Source organism: Capsella rubella, unplaced genomic scaffold (assembly GCF_000375325.1).
Source record: "Capsella rubella cultivar Monte Gargano unplaced genomic scaffold, Caprub1_0 scaffold_8, whole genome shotgun sequence".
In the NCBI taxonomy this organism is placed as follows: domain Eukaryota; kingdom Viridiplantae; phylum Streptophyta; class Magnoliopsida; order Brassicales; family Brassicaceae; genus Capsella; species Capsella rubella.
In genome coordinates, this window is record NW_006238916.1 from 1,935,278 (window position 1) to 1,958,369 (window position 23,092).

The 23,092-nt window shown below is 35.1% G+C and overlaps 5 protein-coding genes across 5 annotated transcripts; 3 read left to right on the forward strand and 2 right to left on the reverse strand.

The window, feature by feature from the left end:
• Window positions 1-1,617: 1,617 nt before the first annotated feature.
• LOC17877067 (glutathionyl-hydroquinone reductase YqjG) lies at window positions 1,618-3,612 on the forward strand. The gene is made up of 3 exons (XM_006280473.2): window positions 1,618-2,476; window positions 2,941-3,190; window positions 3,284-3,612. The coding sequence occupies exons 1-3, from the start codon at window positions 1,707-1,709 to the stop codon at window positions 3,467-3,469; spliced, it is 1,206 nt and encodes a 401-aa protein (XP_006280535.2). The 5' UTR covers window positions 1,618-1,706; the 3' UTR covers window positions 3,470-3,612.
• A 41-nt stretch (window positions 3,613-3,653) lies between these two features.
• LOC17875405 (probable inactive histone-lysine N-methyltransferase SUVR2) lies at window positions 3,654-7,702 on the reverse strand. Its single transcript, XM_023783130.1, has 11 exons — window positions 7,476-7,702; window positions 6,940-7,127; window positions 6,783-6,839; window positions 6,643-6,681; window positions 6,291-6,555; window positions 5,071-6,170; window positions 4,628-4,878; window positions 4,440-4,506; window positions 4,287-4,337; window positions 4,063-4,159; window positions 3,654-3,938 (listed from the first exon to the last, which is right to left on the reverse strand). The coding sequence occupies exons 2-11, from the start codon at window positions 7,120-7,122 to the stop codon at window positions 3,910-3,912; spliced, it is 2,139 nt and encodes a 712-aa protein (XP_023638898.1). The 5' UTR covers window positions 7,123-7,127; window positions 7,476-7,702; the 3' UTR covers window positions 3,654-3,909.
• Window positions 7,703-14,322: 6,620 nt separating this feature from the next.
• On the forward strand, window positions 14,323-16,224 carry LOC17875248 (cysteine-rich repeat secretory protein 56). The gene is made up of 2 exons (XM_006280742.2): window positions 14,323-15,154; window positions 16,085-16,224. The coding sequence occupies exons 1-2, from the start codon at window positions 14,356-14,358 to the stop codon at window positions 16,222-16,224; spliced, it is 939 nt and encodes a 312-aa protein (XP_006280804.2). The 5' UTR covers window positions 14,323-14,355.
• A 1,904-nt stretch (window positions 16,225-18,128) lies between these two features.
• LOC17876033 (mitochondrial import receptor subunit TOM9-2) lies at window positions 18,129-18,699 on the reverse strand. Its single transcript, XM_006281928.2, has one exon. It carries the CDS (start codon window positions 18,623-18,625, stop codon window positions 18,326-18,328), a length of 300 nt encoding a protein of 99 aa, XP_006281990.1. The 5' UTR covers window positions 18,626-18,699; the 3' UTR covers window positions 18,129-18,325.
• A 970-nt stretch (window positions 18,700-19,669) lies between these two features.
• LOC17875108 (putative G3BP-like protein) lies at window positions 19,670-22,734 on the forward strand. Its single transcript, XM_006280412.2, has 9 exons — window positions 19,670-19,995; window positions 20,096-20,230; window positions 20,361-20,646; window positions 20,747-20,994; window positions 21,273-21,489; window positions 21,670-21,791; window positions 21,892-21,960; window positions 22,064-22,142; window positions 22,249-22,734. Exons 1-9 carry the CDS (start codon window positions 19,966-19,968, stop codon window positions 22,386-22,388), a joined length of 1,326 nt encoding a protein of 441 aa, XP_006280474.1. The 5' UTR covers window positions 19,670-19,965; the 3' UTR covers window positions 22,389-22,734.
• Window positions 22,735-23,092: the final 358 nt, after the last annotated feature.

A 23,092-nucleotide genomic window follows, 5' to 3' on the forward strand; every position in this document is an offset into this window, starting at 1 on the left:
ATATTCCATACTAAGAAAACATGGAATGGTTTCTATTAAAACAAATATTAAAATACTCAATGTTTAAAATTTGGATCAAGATCTTTATAAAATATTTGAAATTAAGAAAATCTTGCCAATTAAGCTAAATTTTAGGCATTGTATCTTACAAATAAAGTTAAATATCAAACGTAATAATTATCTTTCCTTTAATATTGAAAACCAATTTTTTTTTATCAACTGAAAAATGAACGATAGAGATTAAATCTCTAAACCCGATTAACATATCCGTTTAGTTAGTTAGATCCGCGTGTTAACCCAGTTAGAAATGATAATTATTTCATTTTGAAACTATAGTGTAAATTCATTGTGTACTTCAGCTTTAATAGTATAGATATGGTAAACAAAGAATCATAAAATGGAAAAGTTTTATGTTAGATATTTCAAAGAAGATAATGCAAAAGAGGAGGAAATAATGTTCTAGTATAACATAAAGTAAGCACTTTTTATATCAAATAATGTTAAATAATGCGACTAATACATATGCAATAATACAAAGTAAGTCAAAACTACACAAGTAAAGGTATAGAAGATCTATAAGAAAATCTGAAATCTCCAACATTCTTTGTTGATTTGTACAACTAGTGTGCAAATCTATTTTAGGTCAATTTAATCTAATACTTGCAAATAAATAAATAAAAATTTTGTCCACTAAGAAATTTTATTTTTAAAAAAATATGTTGAACTATGGTAATTTTTCTAGCTTATAGTTTTATTTAAAAAATATCACCACTCACATAATAAAATGAATCCAAGGAGTCTTATGATTAAAAGGATCAACTGATATGAAATTGTGTTTTTTTTTTTTTTTTAAGTTTGCTAGTAATGTGCTAAAAGTTGTTTGGAGTAAGAAAACCAATTATCTCCAAATTGAGGATAACATAACTGTTTCCACTAGTATACATTTTCAAATTGAGGATAAGACTAGAGAAATTTGAATTACTTTCAATGATATACATTTTCTTATATCAATCATCTAGATCGAGTATATCAGATTTTATTTCATGAATAAATTATTAGAATTAAAATCATAAATACATTACAAATTATTTTAAAAATACATAAATGTAGTACCTGAAATCTTAGAACATATTTGGGTTTAAATATTTGGTTTTTGTTTTTTATTAAAAGTTCTTGAAATTTAAACGTAAAATTGAAAAACTAAAACAATAAATTAAGTTGTCATTTCAAACAAATTCTCTAAAATACAATTAACACTCACCAGGAAAAGATAAAAAACCAATACAAGAATTATTTTTTGTTTTTCTTTAAAAATGGATCTTTTCTCTTTTTTTTTGTCATCAAATGGATAATTATCTCTTTAAAACTAGTTTCTCAAATGGATAATTATCTCTATTTTCTCTTTTTTTTTGTCATCAAATGGATAATTATCTCTTTAAAACTAGTTTTCTAAAATCTTGGATGACCAAAATACAAATTTTTGAAAAAACTAAAACAAAAATCCACATAAATAGAAAACATTCAAGGCTAAATGTTAGATAATTCATTTTTAAATACTCAACATTTTTCACTAATTTTTTTCATTTTCGGTTGGGCCTAAAACAAACGTAAATGAGCCCACTTCATATAGATACGAAACGCATCGTTTTAGATCTTCGTCTCTCTTTTCTCGCCGAACTGAACAGAGAAAGGAAGAAACCCCAGCCATGGCCAATTGCTTCGCGCCACAATTAACCATCCCCTCCTTCACTCCACGCCGCGTCAGCCCTAGAATGTCGCACCAATCACCAAAACCAAGCACGAGCACCACCACCACCAGCATCTTCACCTCCGCAACAAAGCTACTTTGGGGACCATCACTTCCACCAGGTCTACTTGTCACCACCGCTCGAACAGCTTGGACCACTGTGTGGCAGCTCATGATGACCCAACTCGCTCCATCCGATTCATCCGGGTCATACACCCGACCCACTTCCAAATTCCGTCTCGACCCGACCCAATTCCCTTCCGTCGCAGCTTCCTCGGAGCTCCATCTATACGTTGGTCTTCCTTGTCCATGGGCTCACCGAACCCTAATTGTCCGTGCTCTCAAGGGTTTAAACGACGCCGTTCCGGTTTCAATCGCATCGCCTGGCCAAGATGGATCATGGGAATTTAAGGATAACAATATCCCAATCAAGGATAAGGATCAACTTATCCCGAGTTTGGATAAAGCAAACCGGTGCCGGAATCTTAAGGAAGTGTACAAATCGAGAAGTGGAGGTTACGAGGGGAGATGTACGGTTCCAATGCTGTGGGATTCAAGGAAGAAAGATGTTGTTTGTAACGAAAGCTATGATATTATCGAGTTTTTCAATTCGGGTTTAAACGAAGTGGCACGAAACGCTGATTTGGATCTTTCGCCACCGGAGTTGAAAGAGAAGATCCAAGATTGGAATCAGATTGTGTACCCTAAAGTTAACAATGGTGTTTACAGGTATAGTTGGAAAACATCATCACAAAGCTTATTGAAAGTTAGCAATGGTGTTTACAAGTAACGAAACATCGAAAAAGCTATAGTAATCCAGTGAATTGTTCCACATTTGATGCGGTTTTTGCTTGTAGTTTGTCTTCTTGATGATGCAATATGTGTGTTGTTGCTAAAGTTGATGGCTTTGTTGTGTGGTGATTTGCTTGCATTGATGTTTTGGAAGGTGTGGGTTTGCACTGAGCCAATAAACGCATGATGGTTCAGTGAATGAGCTCTTTTAGTATTATAAGCAAGAAAGCTTATAGACAGTTAACTATGGAAACATCAAATGCTATAGAAATCGACTGGATTGTTCAGATTTGATGCGGTTTTTGCTTGTAGCTTGTCTTCTTGATGCTGCAATATGTGTTTTGTTGCTTAAGTTGATGGCTTTATTGTGTGGTGATTTGCTTGCATTGATGTTTTGAAAGGTGTGGGTTTGCACAGAGCCAAGAAGCATATGATGGAGCAGTGAATGAGCTCTTTAGTACCTTGGATGAGATTGAGGATCACTTGGGTAGTAATAGATACTTGTGTGGAGAAAGGTTGACATTGGCTGATGTATGTCTGTTCACAACTCTGATTCGTTTTGATCCCGTTTACAACATTCTATTTAAATGCACCAAGAAGAAGCTTGTTGAGTACCCGAATCTCTATGGCTATTTGCGTGACATTTACCAGGTTTCTTTTCTTTCTATCTTCTCTCTAATACCCAAATTCTGCGATTGGAAGTGCATCTAAGTTTCTGCATTTGTTGTTGTTTTGTCGAAACAGATTCCTGGTGTTGCGGCGACTTGTGACTTTCCTGCTATAATGGATGGATACTACAAAACGCTGTTTCCGCTAAACGCAAGTGGAATTCAACCAGCCATCTCTTCATCTGGCGATCAAGATTCTCTCTTGAGACCTCATTGCAGAGAGTTTGTGAGTAAAGCCGTTGAAGCACAGCTCACGGTTTAAGTGGGGAGAACTGTACATAACTCAAAGATAGGATAACTCAGCAGCGCTCCAATTATTATATAATGTAATAAGCACTGATCTTTGTATTATCCTTGCTTATATACCTAGGAGCTTTTTGAGTTGAGATAGACTTTCAAGACTTAACCTCCATACGATGATGTATATAAATTGAGAGATATATCAATAAGTCAAAAACAAAAGCAATTAAAACCTAAGTTAAGATATACACATGAGTTTTGATATCATAAAAGACGATTAAGTTTTTGAGGATAATAATATTTGTTATCCTTCGATAGCTACCTACATATTTGATTAACCGGCCGACTTTGCTTATATGCCTTGTCGGATTGTTTGACAAAAAAGGAAACTTTTAACTTCACAAAAAGAAAAAAGAGACTGCGCCATCACATATCTTCAAAAACTACCAATGCGCAAAGCTCTCATGCTCTATTCTTCACATTCTTGCCTTCTGCACCATTAATAAACTAAGTGTTAGTTGCAAAAACTGTGAAGGGCTTATGTATCAAAAACCGAGATAACTGTCAGACTAAGGAACTAGATCCATAATTAGAAATCTTGTGATGATCACTCACTGCTTATCTGCTTATTGACACGACAGAAATCGCTACCACATCGACAATGGAACGGACTTGTAGGAAACACATCATCGTTGAATAAGACACCATAATCCTGCAGGTTAAGTCTCAAACTTCTCAGATAGAACCGCAAAAAAAAAACCAGCATTTGAAACCGAACTTGTGAAAATGTCTAAAAGAGACAAATCTGTTAAGAGTGGGTGGAGAAACTTCTAACACACCCAAGTAAGTTCCTCCATAGCATCAATCTCTCGTGTCGTGAAGAATGCGAGCTGGAAAAAATACAGATTAGCTAATCGTTCTATTATTTCCACAAAACAGAAGAGACTATTATAAGCAACGGAGTAGAAAGGAAACAAGGAATTGTGTCATACATGATAATAGTGTAAATCAGTAGTCTCCACATGAACTGGTATCTCAATCAAATTTGCATCTAAGCATCTGCACATATAGACATAGTACAGTTAGAAGTGATGAACTAAGAAGGAAACAAATTATAAGTTTCCCAAATAAGCTTCTATGCCTAAGATTCATAAAAAACTCATTTTCAGAGTCCCTATACCTGTGATTCATGAACCTGGAGATATTTCCATACTGCGTTCCCTCAAGACAAAGAGCTTTGTCATCCCCTGAAATGTCTTCAGAACCCCAGTATGCATCCAATAATACCGCAGAAGTAACTGTCTCAGAATTGCGTTGGAACAACTCTGGAATGGTCAATATCTCTCCAGCAAACTCACAGACAAATGCTCCCTTAGGCAGTTTTTCTAGAGTTCTGAGTCCCCAGCCTCTCCCATTGGGAGTGAAAAACACCTGATTCAAAAAAAAAAAAAAAATGAAACAAACATAAACAAAATTCAGGCGTCAGAAACTCTCAACTGGTTTAGTCCAAGCTAGAATGATCATAATCAGTTTAAATTCTATCAAAACTGAGATAGGTTTAGATCATAAAAATACTGGACCAGTTGGTAAAAAAAAAAAGGTCGTTAAGGTGAATGTGTTGACCTGCAACTTGTTGTGAATGCCCTGTTGGACAACTCTGTTGCCACATTTCTTCATACAGCCACACTTGCTCCAACATTCTTTAATGACCTTCCTCTTTAGATGCCCCTTGCACGGTTCCAGCATTACTTCATTTTTGGCTTTCTCTAAAGGACATTCTTTGCAGTACCGCACCATATGTTTCTGTGGATCACGGGCCTCAGCGATACACTGTTCTAGAAAATCTTCCTGTAGGAGGCCATCTACTGTGTATGCAAAGCCATTGAATGCAGTGGCACAACTGCATGCCATCGATGGAGCCAGGCAATCTCCACAGCAAGACAAGCAGCATTGGTCATCCTTGATATTCCCAAGCGAAAACTTCACTGCAGCATCTTGATACACCAGGCTTTGGGGTATGTAGCGAAAAACTGGAGGAACCTTGTCGTTGACCTCATTCACCCAAGGAATCTCAACAGTTTCGTTCCCTAGAGTGATGTCCCCGACGCTGCTTATCAATCTCCACTCATCCGCAGATAGGTGGCATTCGGGAACAACTACCAAAGCCATGGAATCACCAACTGCACCATTTCCAACATCATGCATATGATCATCACTCCCTTGAGAAGTAAAAGCCATCCTCGCAGCAGAATTCTTCAATGCATCAATGTTCGTTGTGATAAACGGCATATTTTTTGGCATCTGGTTTGCTGAATCTTCTTCCTTTGTTGCCAGGTCCAGGTAGCAGCTACAGATGTCGTTCATAAAACCAAGCACAGAAAAGTTGGGGTCCAGTATTTTGTATGATCGGAGACACTTCTCCTCCATTGCTCTTCGTAGTTCCTCCATAGAAGGTAAACGTCGATTTGACTCTCCAGTTGCAGGAGCAAAACTAAGATTAATCTTCACCTCGCCTGAAGCAGAAGAAGCTAATTCAAGTGCTGAGGGTTCTTCTATGGTTGCAGCTAGCCTGTGCTCACTAAATCTCCCAACAGTTGTAGGAGAAACGTCACTGGTAGTACCATCAGCAGTACTTACTATTTCCTCAGCCCTTTCTTCCACATGTCCATTTGTTTTCGCCATCTCAAGCATGGGAACTGAAGAGTTCCCTCTATCAACTGAATCTACAAAAAACGTACAAGACATATATCAGTTTTGAAGAAAGTTGCTTCAACACATCATAACAACAAAATGAGCAAACCAAAGAAGATTTAGTTACAGCTATTTACAAAAAAAACAAGTACCTGGATGAATAGAACTGAGAGACATATTTGCAATGGGCTCGACTTTAGGAATAATGACCTCATCAGCATCATGGTCATGTTCAGGTTGTACAGGATGATATGGCAATAGGATCGGAGCAGATTCTCCGTCATAATTTGAAGGCTCTTCTAAAGCCGGACTGCCCAAGCTAGGGCTTGTCAACGCAGAGCCTCCTTCACCTCTGCGTCGCAGCCTCTTTAAAGGGCGATCAGACTCAGCTAACGCTTCATCATCTTCCTCGATAGACTGATATTACACAACAGGAACTGAGTAAATGCAAGAACATGAAGATACATTACTCTTTAACACATCAAAGATATTCAGTTTGCATACCTCATGGGGCTTCTTCTTTCCTCTGTCAACTTCTGAGGACTGAAAGATTGGATAAACAAGAACGCAAAGCACGGATATCAAAGCAATTAAAAAATACAATACTTGAACTACAAATCAAAGACTGTGAGAAAAGAACATACACAGCCTTCATCTACTTTAGCTTCGTCAGCCGTATTTCCTTTGCTTTCTTGAATAGCCTTCATATGTTACATCAATATAGAATGTCAAGGTAATACAAACCAAATAATATGTTACAGATATACAAAAACCAGTAGATTAAAGAGTCAACAAGGGTACCTGAGCTTCTTGGCTCTCAAAGATAGCATCAGCAAGAACCCTGTAGTTGTCTTCAGCAATCAACTCCCAGTTTTTATCGTAAAGGGTGAGAAGGTTCTTCAAGACTGGCTTAACTTGCGCATCCTTGATTCCCATAGCCTTCATAGCCATAAATGCTTTTCTGATATGAGGACTAGGTGCCATCGTTTCTGCAACAAATGTAGAAAGAAACAAGATATGAAGATTTGCTCAATATAACAAACAAAAAACCCATGATTTACAAGGTAAGAAATTTAACCAAAAAACCCAAAACATGAGCAAATCAACAACATTCCAAACCAAGAAACCAGACATCTACCTAGAAGTAAATACTCAGAAATTGAGAATCTTTAGCAAAGTTGAAACCTTTTCGTCTTGAGACAACACTACAGCACTAAACTCACAAAGAAACCCTAACAAAAACGTTGTTTTCACTTTCAGAGAGGTAGTAGAGCTTTCCGATCACAATGAGACTCAAAAAGGAGAAGACTTTCGCCGGAGAACTGAGAAGAACTTACTCAGGAGAGGGACGAAATGTGGCGAGGGTTAGGGTTTAAAAGGAAGCTTGGTGAAGCGAAAAAGTATGAGTTGACTACTTAGTACAGAATCGTGGCCGTATGAAGACGAAGGAGAACGGCGTAGAGACAATGTCGGCGTCGACGGTAGAGTATTGCGTCGGCGCGTGAGTACACGCGAGAACAGTGCCAGGTGTAAATTTCGTTTGTTCGAGTGGGACTGTGTCTGTGACTTTTATTTGACCCCCGATGAATTATTTCTTCGCTCTTCTCTGCTTACTGGGCCGGGCTTAACTAGGTCGGGTCAACCCTGCCTGCACAATTATGACCTTTGGGGAAAATAAGGAAAAAATAAAAAAGAAAGGATGCACTTACTTAATGTAAGTATTTGTATATATGGAAATAAATTAAAATCCAGAATTCAGTTAAGGAAAAACAAATCTGAAAATATCTCATATTGTCAAATACATTAAAACATTTACTTTTTTACCATAAAGGTCAATATACAATACATGCACTATCCCCTTACCATAAATTCATAATCCTATAGATTTTATTTCTAGATCTTAATTTTTACTTAAACGTTATATAATAAGAAGAAGAAGATATGAACAAAGTACTTCGAGTTCGTAGACGATTGTTAGATTTTTTTTTTAAATGATTCTAATATTCAATGGATTTCACCCGCTACCTATATTCTTATGTTATTATGGAAAGAAATTTTGCGCGCAACTTCTGTTTGGATTTTTCACGTTGTGACAAAGCTTTTGCATGCAAATTATTTATTAATTATAGCAATATTTTAAAATTGTTTGAAATTAATTAATTGTACTGACAAGTGTGATTGATTCCTTATTCAAGATTTCAAAATCTTAAGAGAAGCATATACGTCAACAATAACTTTGAATCTTAAATCTAAAACTTGATACTTAACGAACTTTGGTGCGAACCAAACTAGTTAAATATCTCTTTTAATCACTTATATTGGCATAGATTTGAATTTGTTAAGTATCCAAGTTTCTTTTACCACGCAAGGGTTAGTATAATGGCTTGAAAATTAGGATCTAACTATATCTAATTTGTATGATGAGACATTTTTGTTTTGTTTTTTTGCTAATTGTGAACATTGTTCTTTACGCCTGAATCAACCATGGTTGTGTCGACTACCAATTAACTCTGTCTAAAATTTATCTTTAGACTTTCATATATAATGATGTTCGACTTAAGTAGTGAGTTTTAGATATGGATAAGGTAATCCTCTCTCTCTCTCTCTCTCTCTCTCTCTCTCTCTCTCTCTCTCTCTCTCTCTCTCTCTCTCTCTCTCTCTCTCTCTCTCTCTCTCTCTCTCTCTCTCTCTCTCTCTCTCTCTCTCTCTCTCTCTCTCTCTCTCTCTCTCTCTCTCTCTTTGGCACACACACACAATTTGTCTTAACCGGACCATAGACTTTCTCCCATTAATTTTCTTAATAAGGTCATAATTTTTTAACAAGAAAAAAACTATATACACCAATTTTTGTTCATCAATGATTTATACAGCATAATCCTCTTCGACAAATTACAGATTCAATGATTTATGGCCATCCACACTCTCCTCTTTGCTTCACTTCTCATCATTCGTGTCGAGCCATGGAGGAACCAAAGCTAGACTATTCATTGATCTCTAAAACTCACTCGAGATCACCGCTAAACCTGCTCAAGATGGCGTAGGTTTGTGAATTTGTCTTACCATTTTTCTGATAACTTTCAATTTGTTGTACTTTTGGTTATAATCTTTCCAAATCCTCGACTAAATCTATTTTGTATACCATATTTCCAAATTTGGATATACTAGATCTAATTTGTATGATGAGGCATTTTGTTTTTTTTGGCTAATATTGAGCATCGTTCTTTGTTCCTGAAGATAGTTAAATACATCAACTATGGTTGTGGCGACTACCAAGTAATTGCGCCTAAAGTTTATATTTAAACTTTCATATTTAATGATGTTCGACTTACATAGTGGGCTAAGGATATAGATAAGATAATTCTAAATGAACGGTGTGTGGTGATATGATCTTTGATACCATATTTTAATATTGAGATTTAAAGAAAGCTAATTTGTATGATAAGTCTCTTTTTGTTATTATTTTTGAACATTGTTTTCTGCGCCTGAGCATTGTTTGATAGGTCAACTATAATTCAATATATCAACTACTGAATAATGCCATCAAAACTTTAGGTATAAACATTTGCATTTAGTGATGTGTGACTTAAATAGTGAATGATAAGTAAGAGAACTCAATAATGATTTTTCATCCTTTCGTCATGTTTAGGGAACATAGCTCCTCACCTTGGAGTTGAAGACAATAGAGATAAATGTAAGCTTGTGGAATACATGAATCACTTAATCACCTTTCCAATTTCCTCAAAATCTTCAAGGGTATGTACTCTCTCTCACTCTTTCTTTTTGTTTATGTTGTCTTTCTCTCTTCTCTTTCTCTCTCTATCTCTTTCTCTCTCTATCTCTCTCTCTTTTTATCTCTCTCTTTCTCTCTTTACTCTCTATTTTCTCTCTTCTCTCTCACACACACACAATTTGTCTTAAACGAACCATAGACTTTCTCGCATTAATTTTTTCTGAAGACCATATTTCCGAACAAGATAACAACTCTTGAAATTGCCAAAGATCACACACAATATCAAGACGAAATATGCACCAAGTTTTGTTCATCGAAAAGCATATTCCTCTTCGAAGAATTTATGATTCAAAAGACCTTTTTTGCTTTTATTTTTAACATTTTTTCTGCACCTGAAAATAGTTTGATAGGTCAACTATAATTATATATATCCACTACTGAATAATGCAATTGGAATTATATGCATAAACATTCAAATTTAGTGATGTGGGGCTTAAATAGTTAATGATAAGTAAGAGAACTGAAGAATGATTTTTCATCCCTTCGTATTCATGGAACATAGCTCCTCACCATGGAGTTTGAGACAATAGAGATAAATGTAAGCTTGTAGAATACATGTCTCACTTAATCACTTTCCTAATTTCCTCAAAATCTTGAAGGGTATGTACTCTCTTTCTTTTTCTTTTTATTTATGTTCTCTTTCTCTCTTCTCTTTCTCTCTTTACTCTCTTTTATTTTTCTCTCTTCTCTCTCTCACACATACAATTTGTCTTAAGTAAACAATAGACTTTCTCGCATTAATTTTTTCTGAATACCATATTTTCGAACAAGAAAACAATTCTTGAAATTGCCAAAGATCACACACAATATCAAGACGAAATATGCACCAAGTTTTGTTCATCGAAAAGCATATTCCTTTTCGAAAAATTTATGATTCAAAAGACCTTTTTTGCTTTTATTTTTTAACATTGTTTTCTGCACGTGAGCATAGTTTGATAGGTCAACTATAATTCTATATATACACTACTGAATAATGTCATCCGAATTATATGCATAAACATTCGAATTTAGTATGGTGGGGCTGACTAGTAAATGATAAGTAAGAGAACTCAAAAATGAATTTTCATCCCCTCGTCATGTTCTCGTCATGTTCAGGGAACATAGCTCCTTAACTTGGAGATGGAGACAATAAAGACAAATGTAGCATTGTGGAATACATGACTCATTTAATCAATTTCTTAATTTCCTCCAAATCTTCAATGGTATGTAATATATATATATATATATATATATATATCTCTCTCTCTCTCTCTCTTACACACACACAGACACACACACAATTTGTCTTAATCGAACCATAAACTTTCTCGTATTATATTTTTAAGAAGGGCATAATTTTTGGAACAAGAAAAAAACTTTTGAAATTGCTAAAGATAACATACTATGTAAATAAACAAATATGCACCAATTTTTGCTCATCAAAAAGCATATCCCTCTTCGAGAATTTCAAATTCAATGATATATATATATATAGAGAGAGAGACATCCACACTCTCCTTTTATCTTCACTTCTCATATTCTCATACATCGAGTCGAGCCATGGAGGAATCAAAAATAGACTCTTCACTAATCTCCAAACCTCACTCGAGGTCACCGCTAACCAGCCTATGATGGCATAGGTTTTTGATTTTGTTTGACCTTTTTTCTTATAATTTTCAGTTTGTTGTACTTTTGGTTCTTATCTTTCCAAATCCTCAACTAAAACTATTTTGTATACATGTTTTCTAGATTTGGATCTAACTAGATCTAATTTGTATGATAAGACATTTTTGTTTTTTTTTTTGCTAATCTTGAGTATTGTTCTCTACGCCTGAACATAGTTTAATATGTCAACTACGGTTGTGTCGAGTACCAAGTAATTACGCCTACAACTTATGTTTATACTTTCACATTTAATGACGTTCAACTTAAATAATAGGCTAAAGACATAGACAATGTAATCATTAATGAATTGTGTGTGGTGATATGATTTTCGCTACCTAATTTTAATATTGAGTTGTAAGTAAATTTAATTTGTATGATAAGAGTTTTTTTGCTTTTATTTTAGAACATTGTTTTCTGCGCGTGAACATTGTTTGATAGGTCAACTATAATTCAATATATCAACTACTGAATAATGCCATCAAAACTTTAGGTATAAACATTCGCATTTAGTGATGTGCGACTTAAATAGCGAATGATAAGTTAGAGAACTCAAGAATGATTTTTCATCCCTTCGTCATGTTTAGGGAACATAGCTCCTCACCTTTGAGTTGGAGACAATAGAGATAAATGTAAGCTTGTGAAATACATGACTCACTTAATCACTTTCCCAATTTTCTCAAAATTTTCAAGGGTATGTACGCTCTTTCTCTCTCTTTCTTTTTGTTTATGTTGTCTTTCTATCTTCTCTTCTTCTCTCTTCTCTTTCTCTCTCTCTATCTCTCTCTCTCTTTTTCTCTCTCTCTTTCTCTATTTACTCTCTATTTTCTCTATCTCAACCTAGGATGGCATAGGTTTTTGATTTTGTCTGACCCTTTTTCTTATAATTTTCAGTTTGTTGTACTTTTGGTTCTAATCTTTCCAAATCCTCAACTAAAACTATTTTGTATACATGTTTTTGAGATTTGGATCTAACTAGACCTAATTTGTATGATGAGACATTTTTGTTTTTTTTGGCTAATCTTGAGTATTGTTCTTTACGCCTGAACATAGTTTAATATGTCAACTACGGGTGTGTCGAGTAATTATGCCTAAAATTTATGTTTAGACTTTCACATTTAATGACGTTTAACTTAAATAATAGGGTAAAGACATAGACAATGTAATCATTAATGAATTTTGTGTGGTGATATGATCTTTGCTACCTAATTTCAATATTGAGATGTAAGTAAATTTAATTTGTATAATAAGAGATTTTTGCTTTTATTTTTGAACATTGTTTTCTGTGCCAGAGCATTGTTTGATATGTCAACTATAATTCAATATATCAACTACTGAATAATGCCATCAAAACTATAGGTATAAACATTCGCATTTAGTAATGAGCGGCTTAAATAGTGAATGATAAGTAAGAGAAATCAAGAATGATTTTTCATTCCCTCGTTATATTCTAGGAACATAGCTCCAACTTGGAGATGTAGACAATAGAGACAAATGTAGCCTTGTAGAATACATATCTCTCTTAATCACTTTCCCAATGTCCTCCAAATATTCAAGGGTATGTGATCTATCTCTCTATCTTTCTCTCTCTCTCACGTACACAATTTGTCTTAAGCAAACCATAGACTTTTTCGCATTAATTCTTTTAAGAAATCCATAATTTTTGAATAACAAAAAACTCTTGAAATTACTAAACATCTCACACTATAGAAAGACATAAATATGCACCAATTTTTGAATTTCATAATATATAAAAACTATATATATAAAAAGCATATTTATAAATACATATAATATATATAAACTATATATTATACTTTATAAAGACACAAATATGCACCAGTTTTTGGATTTCATAATATATATATAAAACTATATATATAAAAAGCTTATTCATAAAAGCATAATATATATCTATAAACTGTATTATGCTTTTTCATAAAAAGCATATTCTTCTTCGAAAATTTCAGATTCAGCGATATATGGCCATCCACACTCTCATCTTCACTTCATTTCTCATATTCTCATACATCGAGTCGAGTCATGGAAGAACCGAAGATAGATTCTTCACTGATCTCCAAATCTCATTCGAGGTCACCGCTAAACCCGCCCAAAATAGCATAGTTTTGTGAATTTATCTTACCATTTTTCTTATAATTTTCAATCAGTTATACTCTTGGTTGTAATCTTCCTAAATCCTCAACTAACTGTAACTAAACACAACCGAACCGAACCAAACAATTACCATATTCGAACTAATTTTAACCGAGCATAACCAAACCAGAACCGAACAGTCAACCGAATGGCATAGCCTAGACAATAAAGTCATAGATTTTAATACCATTAAAGATTATTGACTAAATTTCAGAAACAAAAAAAAAAGGTAACAGTAATCATTTTTCTCGATTCTGTGATACAATACAAATTTGTCACAAAAACAAATCTAATATTAAAAACACTTGTCGTCTCAAAGTTTCTTTCTTTTTATCTTAACCTTGAAGCAAGATCCAGAGAAAAAGTATTACACATTACATACTCCTTTTCATGGTTTCATACCACAAAACCAGTTTCTCTTAAACATTAATAATTCACATTAGATTTCTCTTTTGTCTTTAAATCCTCAAAAAGACAAAAAACTAAAACAAAAACGGCAAAACTTTTTTTAATTTCCTTTTTTCTTAAGACAAACAACTTTTCTTTAATTTCCAAAACACATAAATAAAAAAACGCAAACTTTAAATCAAGAAAACAAAAATTTTACGAAACCCTCTCTGTCTCTCTCAATTATGAAACTAATCAATCAAGTTTTGATCTTTTGGTTCTTCTTACCATTCTCTGCAATCTCCGGTGATCATGAAGATTATAAAAATCTCATCTTTAAAGGTTGTGCAAACCAGAGGTACCCAGACCCAACTGGTGTGATCTCTCAGAATCTTCAAAACATGTTCACTTCTTTGGTTTCTCAGTCAGCACAAAGCTCTTTCGCTTCCACAACCTCCGGTACCGATAACGCCACCGCCGTGATCGGCGTTTTCCAGTGCCGCGGCGATCTCCACGCCGCTCAGTGTTCGGATTGCGTATCGAAAATCCCAAAACTCGTCACTAAACTCTGCGGTGGAGGACACGACGGTAATGTGATGGTGGCGGCTCGTGTTCAGCTCGCCGGATGTTATCTCCGGTACGAAATCTCGGGGTTCCCTCAGACTTCAGGTACGGAGATGTTGTTTCGTGTCTGCGGGAGAAAACATTCCGGCGATCCTGGGTTTACAGGGAAGAGAGATACGGCGTTTGGTATGGCGGAGAACGGTGTGAAAACAGGATCAAGCGGCGGCGGCGGCGGTGGTGGTGGTGGCGGAGGAGGAGGAGGGTTTTACGCGGGGGAGTATGAGTCGGTGTACGCGTTAGGACAGTGTGAGGGTAGTTTGGGAAATTCAGATTGTGGAGAATGTGTGAAAGATGGGTTTGAGAAAGCAAAGAGTGAGTGTGGTGACTCGAACTCTGGTCAAGTTTATCTTCATAAGTGTTTCGTTAGCTTTAGTTATTACACTCAAGGTGTTCCAAGCATAGGAGAACCAATCTCATCAGGTAAACAAAAATTAAAATTAAAATCAATATTATGATTTTTGCTTTCTTTGATATTACATTTGTTAATCTCATATCATACAGTTGGTGAAATTGGTAAAACATTGGGGTAAAATTAAGTTTTACCGGTTGTAAAAGAGTATTGGTAGAAATAGAATGGTGGAATAGTTAGAAGTAGTCAAGTAGCCCATTACTCTTTAGTTTTACAACTTACAATAGCCTATTTTGTATTTTGTTTGTTTTGAATCGTTTTCTTTTCCGGCTTTGTTAACCCGCCTATTTATATCGGGGTCAAAATTCGAGCTCTATCTGGATTGATACGTTTAGTTTTCAGGGAGAAATAGATCGTTTTCCCGCCTATTTATTTGTAATTGGTAACCATTTTCGCGGTAGAAGTAGCGATGGTATTTACTCTTTAGCGGTACAATAGTGTTTTTGTATATTGTTCTGTGTTTATTGAATCGTTTGTTTCCGGCTTTGTTAACCCGCTTAGGTTTTTCCAATTGGTAACCATTTTCGCGGTATTTTTGTTTACAACTACGGTAAAGAGTTACTAGTTTTAACGTTTATGCTACATTGTAGGATTGGTATTGATCAAATCTTTAATAATTAGGTGATAGTAACACAAACACATGAATCTCGTAGAAGAATGTATATGCTGTTGATGTAGTTTCATTGTCAAGTAGATTAGAACAAAAACTAATGGGGGGGGGGGGGTAGGACGAAAACTAGTGGAAGATATTAAGACAAAACACACAAAAATACTTAGTGGGGAAATAGATTTACTTTACAGAAAAGAGAAGATATTTCAAATTTTTTTTTTTTTGAATGTTGACACATCATTCAGGTTACATGTGAGTGAGGCTTCAAAATTTTTGTTTCTTGATGACTGTGTTGTGGCCATTAATGGGGTGATTGTGTGTATGTGTGTAGGTGGAGAGAAGAGACAACACACAGAAAGGACGATAGCTTTGGCGGTGGGAGGAGTTTTTGTTTTAGGGTTTGTGATTGTTTGTTTGTTGGTTTTGAGATCTGCCATGAAGAAGAAGACTAGTAAATATGATGATCACTGATTTTATTTTTTTACCATTTCTTATTTATCCTTTTTATTATTATTATTATTATTTTAACTAAAACCATTTTTTTGAGGTAAATTAGAAAATGAATTTAGTAACATGTCCAAATGTATATTCAGAATTATTTGCATTACAAAAAGTTGCATAGGGCTCCGAATGGTAATTATGTTTTTCACTGCGGGAGAAGTGCGGTGCGGTTTAATATATGTATATACAGATATTTTGACATTGTTACATCACTGTTGCGGTGCGGTTTTGTAGTGCGGTATGGTTACAATTCGGAGCCTAAAAATTACAATACACATAAATGTGATTTATGCATACTTTTGGACAATAATTGGATGGTTTTATTTAACAACTATCAATTGTTTTCTTAACTACTATGACATTGAAATTAAGGTATATGCTTTGAGCGGATAAATAGTTTTAGTTTTCTTGTTAAGATGCTAGTGTTTGATTATATATGTCATTTTTTTTTGTTGGTGTCTTTGTCACTTGTCTAATTTCTCCTTCTAATCATGTCATTTGTTTAATTGACCATTGAATTTTGAAGGATGAAAGAGATTCCTCAACTTACTGATTAATTAGTACTTGTTGTTCCATTTTCCAATGATGTAGATCATATATAAAGCATCCCCACTATTGAAAAAACAAATGAAAGTAAAATGAAACATCAAAGTAGAAAATTGATGAAATAGGAGAAATAATATACAACAAGAAGTTTTTTCTTTTTATTTTCTTTTTCTTTTTGTGCATTATACAACAAGAAAGCTTTTTCTAGTGAAGCAAAACAAGTGTACGTGACTCCTCAATTTCTTGATAATCCTGTTTTAGTCGCTTTCGTTGAGAAAGAGTGTGAAGCTTTAATTGTTATTGCTCACTTTGGAGCCTTTGGAGTTGGTGAGATTCACAGTATCCAACTATACATTTCACTACATGTATAAAATCATATATTGCAAAACATGTTTGATATCAAAAATATACTTGGCAATTACACCAAACATATCGGTAGGAGCTATCCCAGACTTGTATAAACACTCAGAAACCATACCTCAAGTACTGTGAACAAAGAAGAAGAGCACCACCAAAGATTTTTGAATAGTCTATTAGAGATTAAGCAACTCTACGAAAGTGAAATTCAACTCAACCAACCAGAATCACAACTCTAGAGCATTGAATCACACACTTTGACGCTAAGAGAAGTAAAGCCTCACAACTTCATTTGCCTAAATAGACTAAATTTAACTAATTTCTTGCAATATAGCTCAAGTACCATGAACAAAGAAGCAGACCACCACCATCTACTATAGGTTCCGGACTTTCAAACAAAGTGAAAATCAACTAGTTTCAGAACTCGAAGCGAGGATACCAGTGCATTAGATACGCTCTTAAAAGCCACAACGGCAAAAAAAACTTCAAATTCATTGCCTAATGATGCTATACTAAACTAACTATTTGCGATATACCATGAAGAAGAAGCAAACCACCACAATCTAGTGAAAATGAACTAGTTTCAGAACTCTAAGCGAGGATTCCAGAGCATTAGATACGCTCTTAAAAGCCACGATGGCAAAAAAACTTCAAATTCATTGCCTATTGATGCTATACTAAATTAACTATTTGCGATATAGCTCAAGTACCATGAGAAGAAGCAAACCACCACAATCTACTAAAGGTAACGCCATTTAAACAAAGTGAAAATCAACCATATCAACTCTAAGCGAGGATTCCAGAGATATAATACGCTACAATAAGCTAAAGAGAGCCAAAACAATAAGCTTGACCTTCATTGCCTAATGATCCCAAATTTAACTAAACTTATCAACAAGTTTTGAGAACTCTAGAGCATTAAGAGAAGTAAAAACAAAAGCTTCACAACTTCATTGCCTCAAGATCCTATATTTATAGCAATAGAAACGATTTCAATTGGATGGTGGATCAAGAGAAACAACCAGAATAATCAATCTGATAGAGATGATAAACAAAACAAGACTTAGAAAAAGCTCGAACTTTTATGAATCCAACGATGTGTAAAACGCACTCTTATAAGAAATTCGAATTCCAAAAACAACTAGTAAAACAGAGAACCCTAAAGTTCTTACAATCCCCTTTGCATTGGAGACGGTGGAGCTCCGAGGAGACTCGCCTGCTGAAGCTCAATTTCATTGAGCTGTGACTCACGATCCATCTCAATGATCAATGGAACAACAAGGATGAGAAACGTAGTCCCAGCGATCCACGCAGCTTTTCCTGTGCTCCAGAGCAGTTTCTTCGATACTTCGACGGCGTCTCCGGCGGCGCGTCTTCCTTGAGACACGATCTCAGAGTTTGAAATCTTAGCTAAGATGTTTGGCTCTCCTCCGCCAGATTTACCGGCTCCGACTCTCTTCGCCGCCATTGATTGATTAAAGAAGAGCTTTTGGTATCTGTTGTTGTTAAGCTTTCTGAATCGCTGAATCGGAGTGTGAGGATCGTAGCGAGGGTTTCTTTCTATCTATCAATAGAGGGGTTTTGTTTACCATTATTGGCCCATTAGGCCCAATAAATTAAACGGCCCATACAATTATTGGATACTTAATAACAGGAGAATGCATTAGCATACTCTTATCATACAAAAAAACACATCATAAGGTAATTAGAATTGTCGACAAAAGTAATTAGAATCGATTTAAACATTTTATAATTTGATGGGTAAATTTTCACAGTAGACCAAAAAAAACATATCAAAAACCATAAAAACTTTCAACAATGTAAAGTTTCTTTTTGTTAGAAAATAAATTATATTTTTCTCTTCGCTTAGAGCATTTTCAAAGGGTTCTTTAAAATATTTGATATGATTTTGTTTATAATTTAATTATAAACAATTTTATAAATTTCAACAGATCATATTGATAACTGGAATTCTAAAACAAGATCTTAAGGTTCTTAAAGATGCGGTAAAATAATTGATTTTAGTTCTCTTTGTTACTTTTACAATATATTTTGTTATTTTAATATTAAACTTTTCTAAAAACTCCTCATTGAAATACTTTTATATAGACTTGGAACGGTCGCACTATTCATCGCTATAGTTAAGCCAACATTGAAGGTAATACACATTACCATATAACTCAATAATTCATTACTACATTATATATCTAACAATGAGTGTTATGACATCTAATGAGTAACACACAAACAAATAATCTAAAAAAAATGCAACGAAGAAAAGAGTGAATCTCATATTTTGCGGTTACATTTGTAATATAGAAACCTTTGGGGTTAAAATCACGAAGGAAAATAAATCAAAGACCCGATACTGTAATTAATTAAGTCGAGGGTTGATTTAGAACAAATTCAAAACATATAGGGCAAATCAATAAGAAAAAAGAAAGTTTCGATACTTAAAAATAAAAAAAGGGAATAAAGAGCGCCTCCTCTTAAATCCCTTACCCTATCTATAGTTCACAAAACCCTTTTTTTTAATTTTCTTATTTTTTTTTGCCATTTCTCACAGATCTAAAACACTCTTACCATTTTCCTTTTTTCTTCTGTAAACCCCTCTATAAATCTCAATTCCTTCTTCGTTTCATTCTTAGATCTGCTTTACACGATTCGATAAAAACACAGAGACTTCGTGTTCTCAATTCAAGTTCTTTGGGATTGACGTTCTTTTGCCGATTCGATCTTTGAGGGTTTTTGTTTTGAAATCCCAGATCTTGGGTTTTGTTATTTGAAGCTGATTCTAGTGTTATAATAATGGCGACTCCTTATCCTGGAGCGACGCAGGTGAGTTTTTTCGTTTCGTTTCGTTGATTTGATTCTTTGTGGTGTTAAGGGTTTTGTTTGATTTGAGTGATTGATTGATTGAATCGGTGTGTTTTTGCAGGTGGGTTCGTACTTTGTTGGGCAGTATTATAAAGTGTTGCAGCAGCAGCCAGATCTTATTCATCAGTTTTATTCTGAGTCTAGTAGAGCTATTCGTATCGATGCTGACGCTACCGAGACTGCTAATTCTTTGCTGGTATATAAATCTTGTTCACAAGATTCAATCTTTATTTAGCTTCTAGTGGTTAAGTGGAGCTTAAGTTGATGAAAGATTTGTACTTTGGTGAAAGTTATTAAGTTTTTTTGCAATTTCTATGTGATTGTAGCATATCCACAACATGGTCATGTCGCTGAATTTCACTGCGATTGAAGTTAAGACGATCAATTCAGTCGAGTCTTGGGAAGGTGGTGTTCTGGTTGCGGTATCAGGCTCTGTGAAAACCAAGGAATTCAGCAACAGAAGGAGTTTTGTGCAGACCTTTTTTCTTGCTCCTCAGGAGAAGGGTTATTTTGTTCTCAATGATGTCTTTCAGTTTGTTGATGAGGAACCTGTTTACTATCATCAGCATGAGGCTCATATCAATCCTCCTAGCCCTCATCCAGAACCCCAAGGTTTGTTTGCTGCTAATTCTTGATAAAGCAAGTTGTAGATGGTTTAAAGTTTCATCTGTTTGTTTCTATTTATGTTGATATCGCTGGTTTGAATTTCCAGTTCCTGACTATGTTCTGGAGCAAGAGGCTAGAGATTATGTGAATGCAGTCCAAATTAAGGATGATCTTGTTGACAAGTACAGTCTGCAAGAGGACCAACATCAACCTCAGCAAGAAGACTATGTGGATGAAGTTGCGATTGAGGAAACACCTAGGGAAGAAGTTGCAGTTGAGGTGGTACATGAACATCGGGCTGCACCACCAGAGGAACCTGTTGGTGAAAAGTCAAAGATGAGTTATGCTTCCATTGTAAGTATACACTCTCAAATGGTCATGTTTAGTTGTTCAGCATAGTAACAAAACAACATATCTATTGAAAATAACAACTTGGAAGCACATATCTTGCTGTGTTCACTTATATTTGTGTTATGGGAATCTCTCAATAGTAGACTATAGACTCGCTTTCGAAAAGATAAAAATCTTGTTATAATTCAGTTTTCATTTGTACCTCACTTTGGTATTGCCTTGGTTAAGTTATAGAAAATTAGCTTTTTAATCGAAGATGTGCTGATTTCTCTTATCCTCAGTTAAAGGTTGCAAAGGAAGCAGCACCCGTACCTATTGCTCCTTCGCAGCCATCATATAACAAGAACTCTCAAGATCTTAATGAATGGGATCAGCCACTGCGGACTCCTTCCCCCCAGCAGGCTGCACCTCTTGCCCCTGTTCAGCAATCCAACGCATCTGCTCCTTATGTTACTGACTATGGTGCAGACGCGGAAGATGGCTCCGGTTTTGAAGACTGTAAGTTGTTTAATAGTTTGGACGAGTAAAAGATTTGAACCTTCTTATATACTCAAAATCACACGCAAGTGTGTAGATGGTTGCAAAAGTGAATTAGATTACTAGGATGTGCTGCAATCTGCTTTTATTCGTCATTTTGGAATTGTGTATTCATTTTTTCTCTGGTTTGCCTCGTTTCAGTTGAGTTCAAATCAGTGTACGTTAGGAATTTGCCTTCCGACATATCTGCTTCTGAAATCGAGGAAGAGTTTAAGAACTTTGGTACAATCAAGCCTGATGGTGTTTTCCTCAGAACCCGCAAGGTAATAATCTTCATTTCCTCGTTTCATTGCTATTTGTTTATGTTTGTCTTAAGTGATATGAGGATCCAAAGCTAACAATCTTACACAACCTAACATGCAGGATGTTATGGGCGTTTGCTATGCATTTGTTGAGTTTGAGGAAATGACTTCTGTGGAGAATGCCATTAAGGTCTAGATTCTATTCCACAGTTACCTCACTAGATTAATTGTCCTCATCTGTTCCCAATTTACATTTGTTCTCATCTGTTTCCATTTGTGTAATAATATTATAGGCTTCTCCTATATACTTGGGTGGAAGACAAGTATACATTGAGGAACGAAGACCCAATCCTGCCGGTGTTCGCGGAGCAAGTAAGTCTTCCTTTGTAACAACGCTCTTGTGCCCAACAAATTTCTCATAAGAATGAAAGTTTGGCACATGAAACTCATACCTGACTGATTTCTATTGAATGAACAGGAAGAGGAGGACGTGGAAGGGGTGGTTACCCAACTGAAGCAACACGAGGCAGGTTTGGTGCCCGTGGTTCAGGCAGAGGAAACCAGGATGGAAGTGACTACAGGCCGAGAGGTAACGGTTACTACCGTGGTGGTCGTTAAGGAGAAACAAAAAAAAAAAGAGAGGAGGAATCTCTTATAAGTTTTAGTGCAACCAAGAATGAAAGATGAGTCGGTTCTTCTTCCTCTATCTACCGAAGATGTAGTTGTAATATTTTTGTTTTTGGTTGGGTTTGGTTTTATGGCTCAAAGGAAACAAAGATTTTGGGTTTATATATGTTTTTTCATTTAGTCAGATTTTAAGCCATTTAGGGCTTTTGAAAACTGTTAGCCTCCCTTTGGGAATGGCTTTAGTTGTGTAACATTTTCCAATATTTTTTTGTTTCCTCGTTGGATTGAATTCCAAACTTCAATTGTGTTGTTTATTCTACAGACATCAGCTTTATTAGCTTTAAGAAAGGTGACTGAATTATTCTGTCGCATAAGGTAATCATCGTATTAAAGTTAATAAAGCCGTGGTTGAAGCAAAAAAATATATTTTTCGTGGATTAAATCGTTTTTTATTTATCATTCATTAGTTACAGAAAAATAAAAAATAAACCTTGCCTACAGATTAACCACAAATTGTTTATACATTTAAATAGAGTTGGGCCGGTTTATTGTTTGTTCCAAAAATAAAGCAATCTAAACCGCTGACGAATTTGTTTATCCCAATTTTCGTAACTATTCAAATCCATAGTTTCTGAATTTTTTTAGTTTCTTTACCCCAAATAATAAAAAGAAGAAGATAATTTAATACTTAGTTT

What these genes read in the sequence shown, in the direction of transcription:
- LOC17877067 (XM_006280473.2), top strand. Translation starts at nt 1,707, where the DNA reads ATGGCCAATTGCTTCGCGCCACAATTAACCATCCCCTCCTTCACTCCA. An exon ending in GTTAACAATGGTGTTTACAG is followed by an intron (nt 2,477 to 2,940) that starts GTATAGTTGGAA and finishes ATGTTTTGAAAG; the next exon opens with GTGTGGGTTTGCACAGAGCC. An exon ending in ATTTGCGTGACATTTACCAG is followed by an intron (nt 3,191 to 3,283) that starts GTTTCTTTTCTT and finishes TTGTCGAAACAG; the next exon opens with ATTCCTGGTGTTGCGGCGAC.
- LOC17875405 (XM_023783130.1), bottom strand. Translation starts at nt 7,122, where the DNA reads ATGGCACCTAGTCCTCATATCAGAAAAGCATTTATGGCTATGAAGGCT. An exon ending in CTAAAGTAGATGAAGGCTGT is followed by an intron (nt 6,682 to 6,782) that starts GTATGTTCTTTT and finishes CCAATCTTTCAG; the next exon opens with TCCTCAGAAGTTGACAGAGG. An exon ending in TCTCAGTTCTATTCATCCAG is followed by an intron (nt 6,171 to 6,290) that starts GTACTTGTTTTT and finishes CGTTTTTTGTAG; the next exon opens with ATTCAGTTGATAGAGGGAAC.
- LOC17875248 (XM_006280742.2), top strand. Translation starts at nt 14,356, where the DNA reads ATGAAACTAATCAATCAAGTTTTGATCTTTTGGTTCTTCTTACCATTC. An exon ending in AGGAGAACCAATCTCATCAG is followed by an intron (nt 15,155 to 16,084) that starts GTAAACAAAAAT and finishes GTATGTGTGTAG; the next exon opens with GTGGAGAGAAGAGACAACAC.
- LOC17876033 (XM_006281928.2), bottom strand. Translation starts at nt 18,625, where the DNA reads ATGGCGGCGAAGAGAGTCGGAGCCGGTAAATCTGGCGGAGGAGAGCCA.
- LOC17875108 (XM_006280412.2), top strand. Translation starts at nt 19,966, where the DNA reads ATGGCGACTCCTTATCCTGGAGCGACGCAG. An exon ending in TTTTCCTCAGAACCCGCAAG is followed by an intron (nt 21,792 to 21,891) that starts GTAATAATCTTC and finishes CCTAACATGCAG; the next exon opens with GATGTTATGGGCGTTTGCTA. An exon ending in CTGTGGAGAATGCCATTAAG is followed by an intron (nt 21,961 to 22,063) that starts GTCTAGATTCTA and finishes ATAATATTATAG; the next exon opens with GCTTCTCCTATATACTTGGG.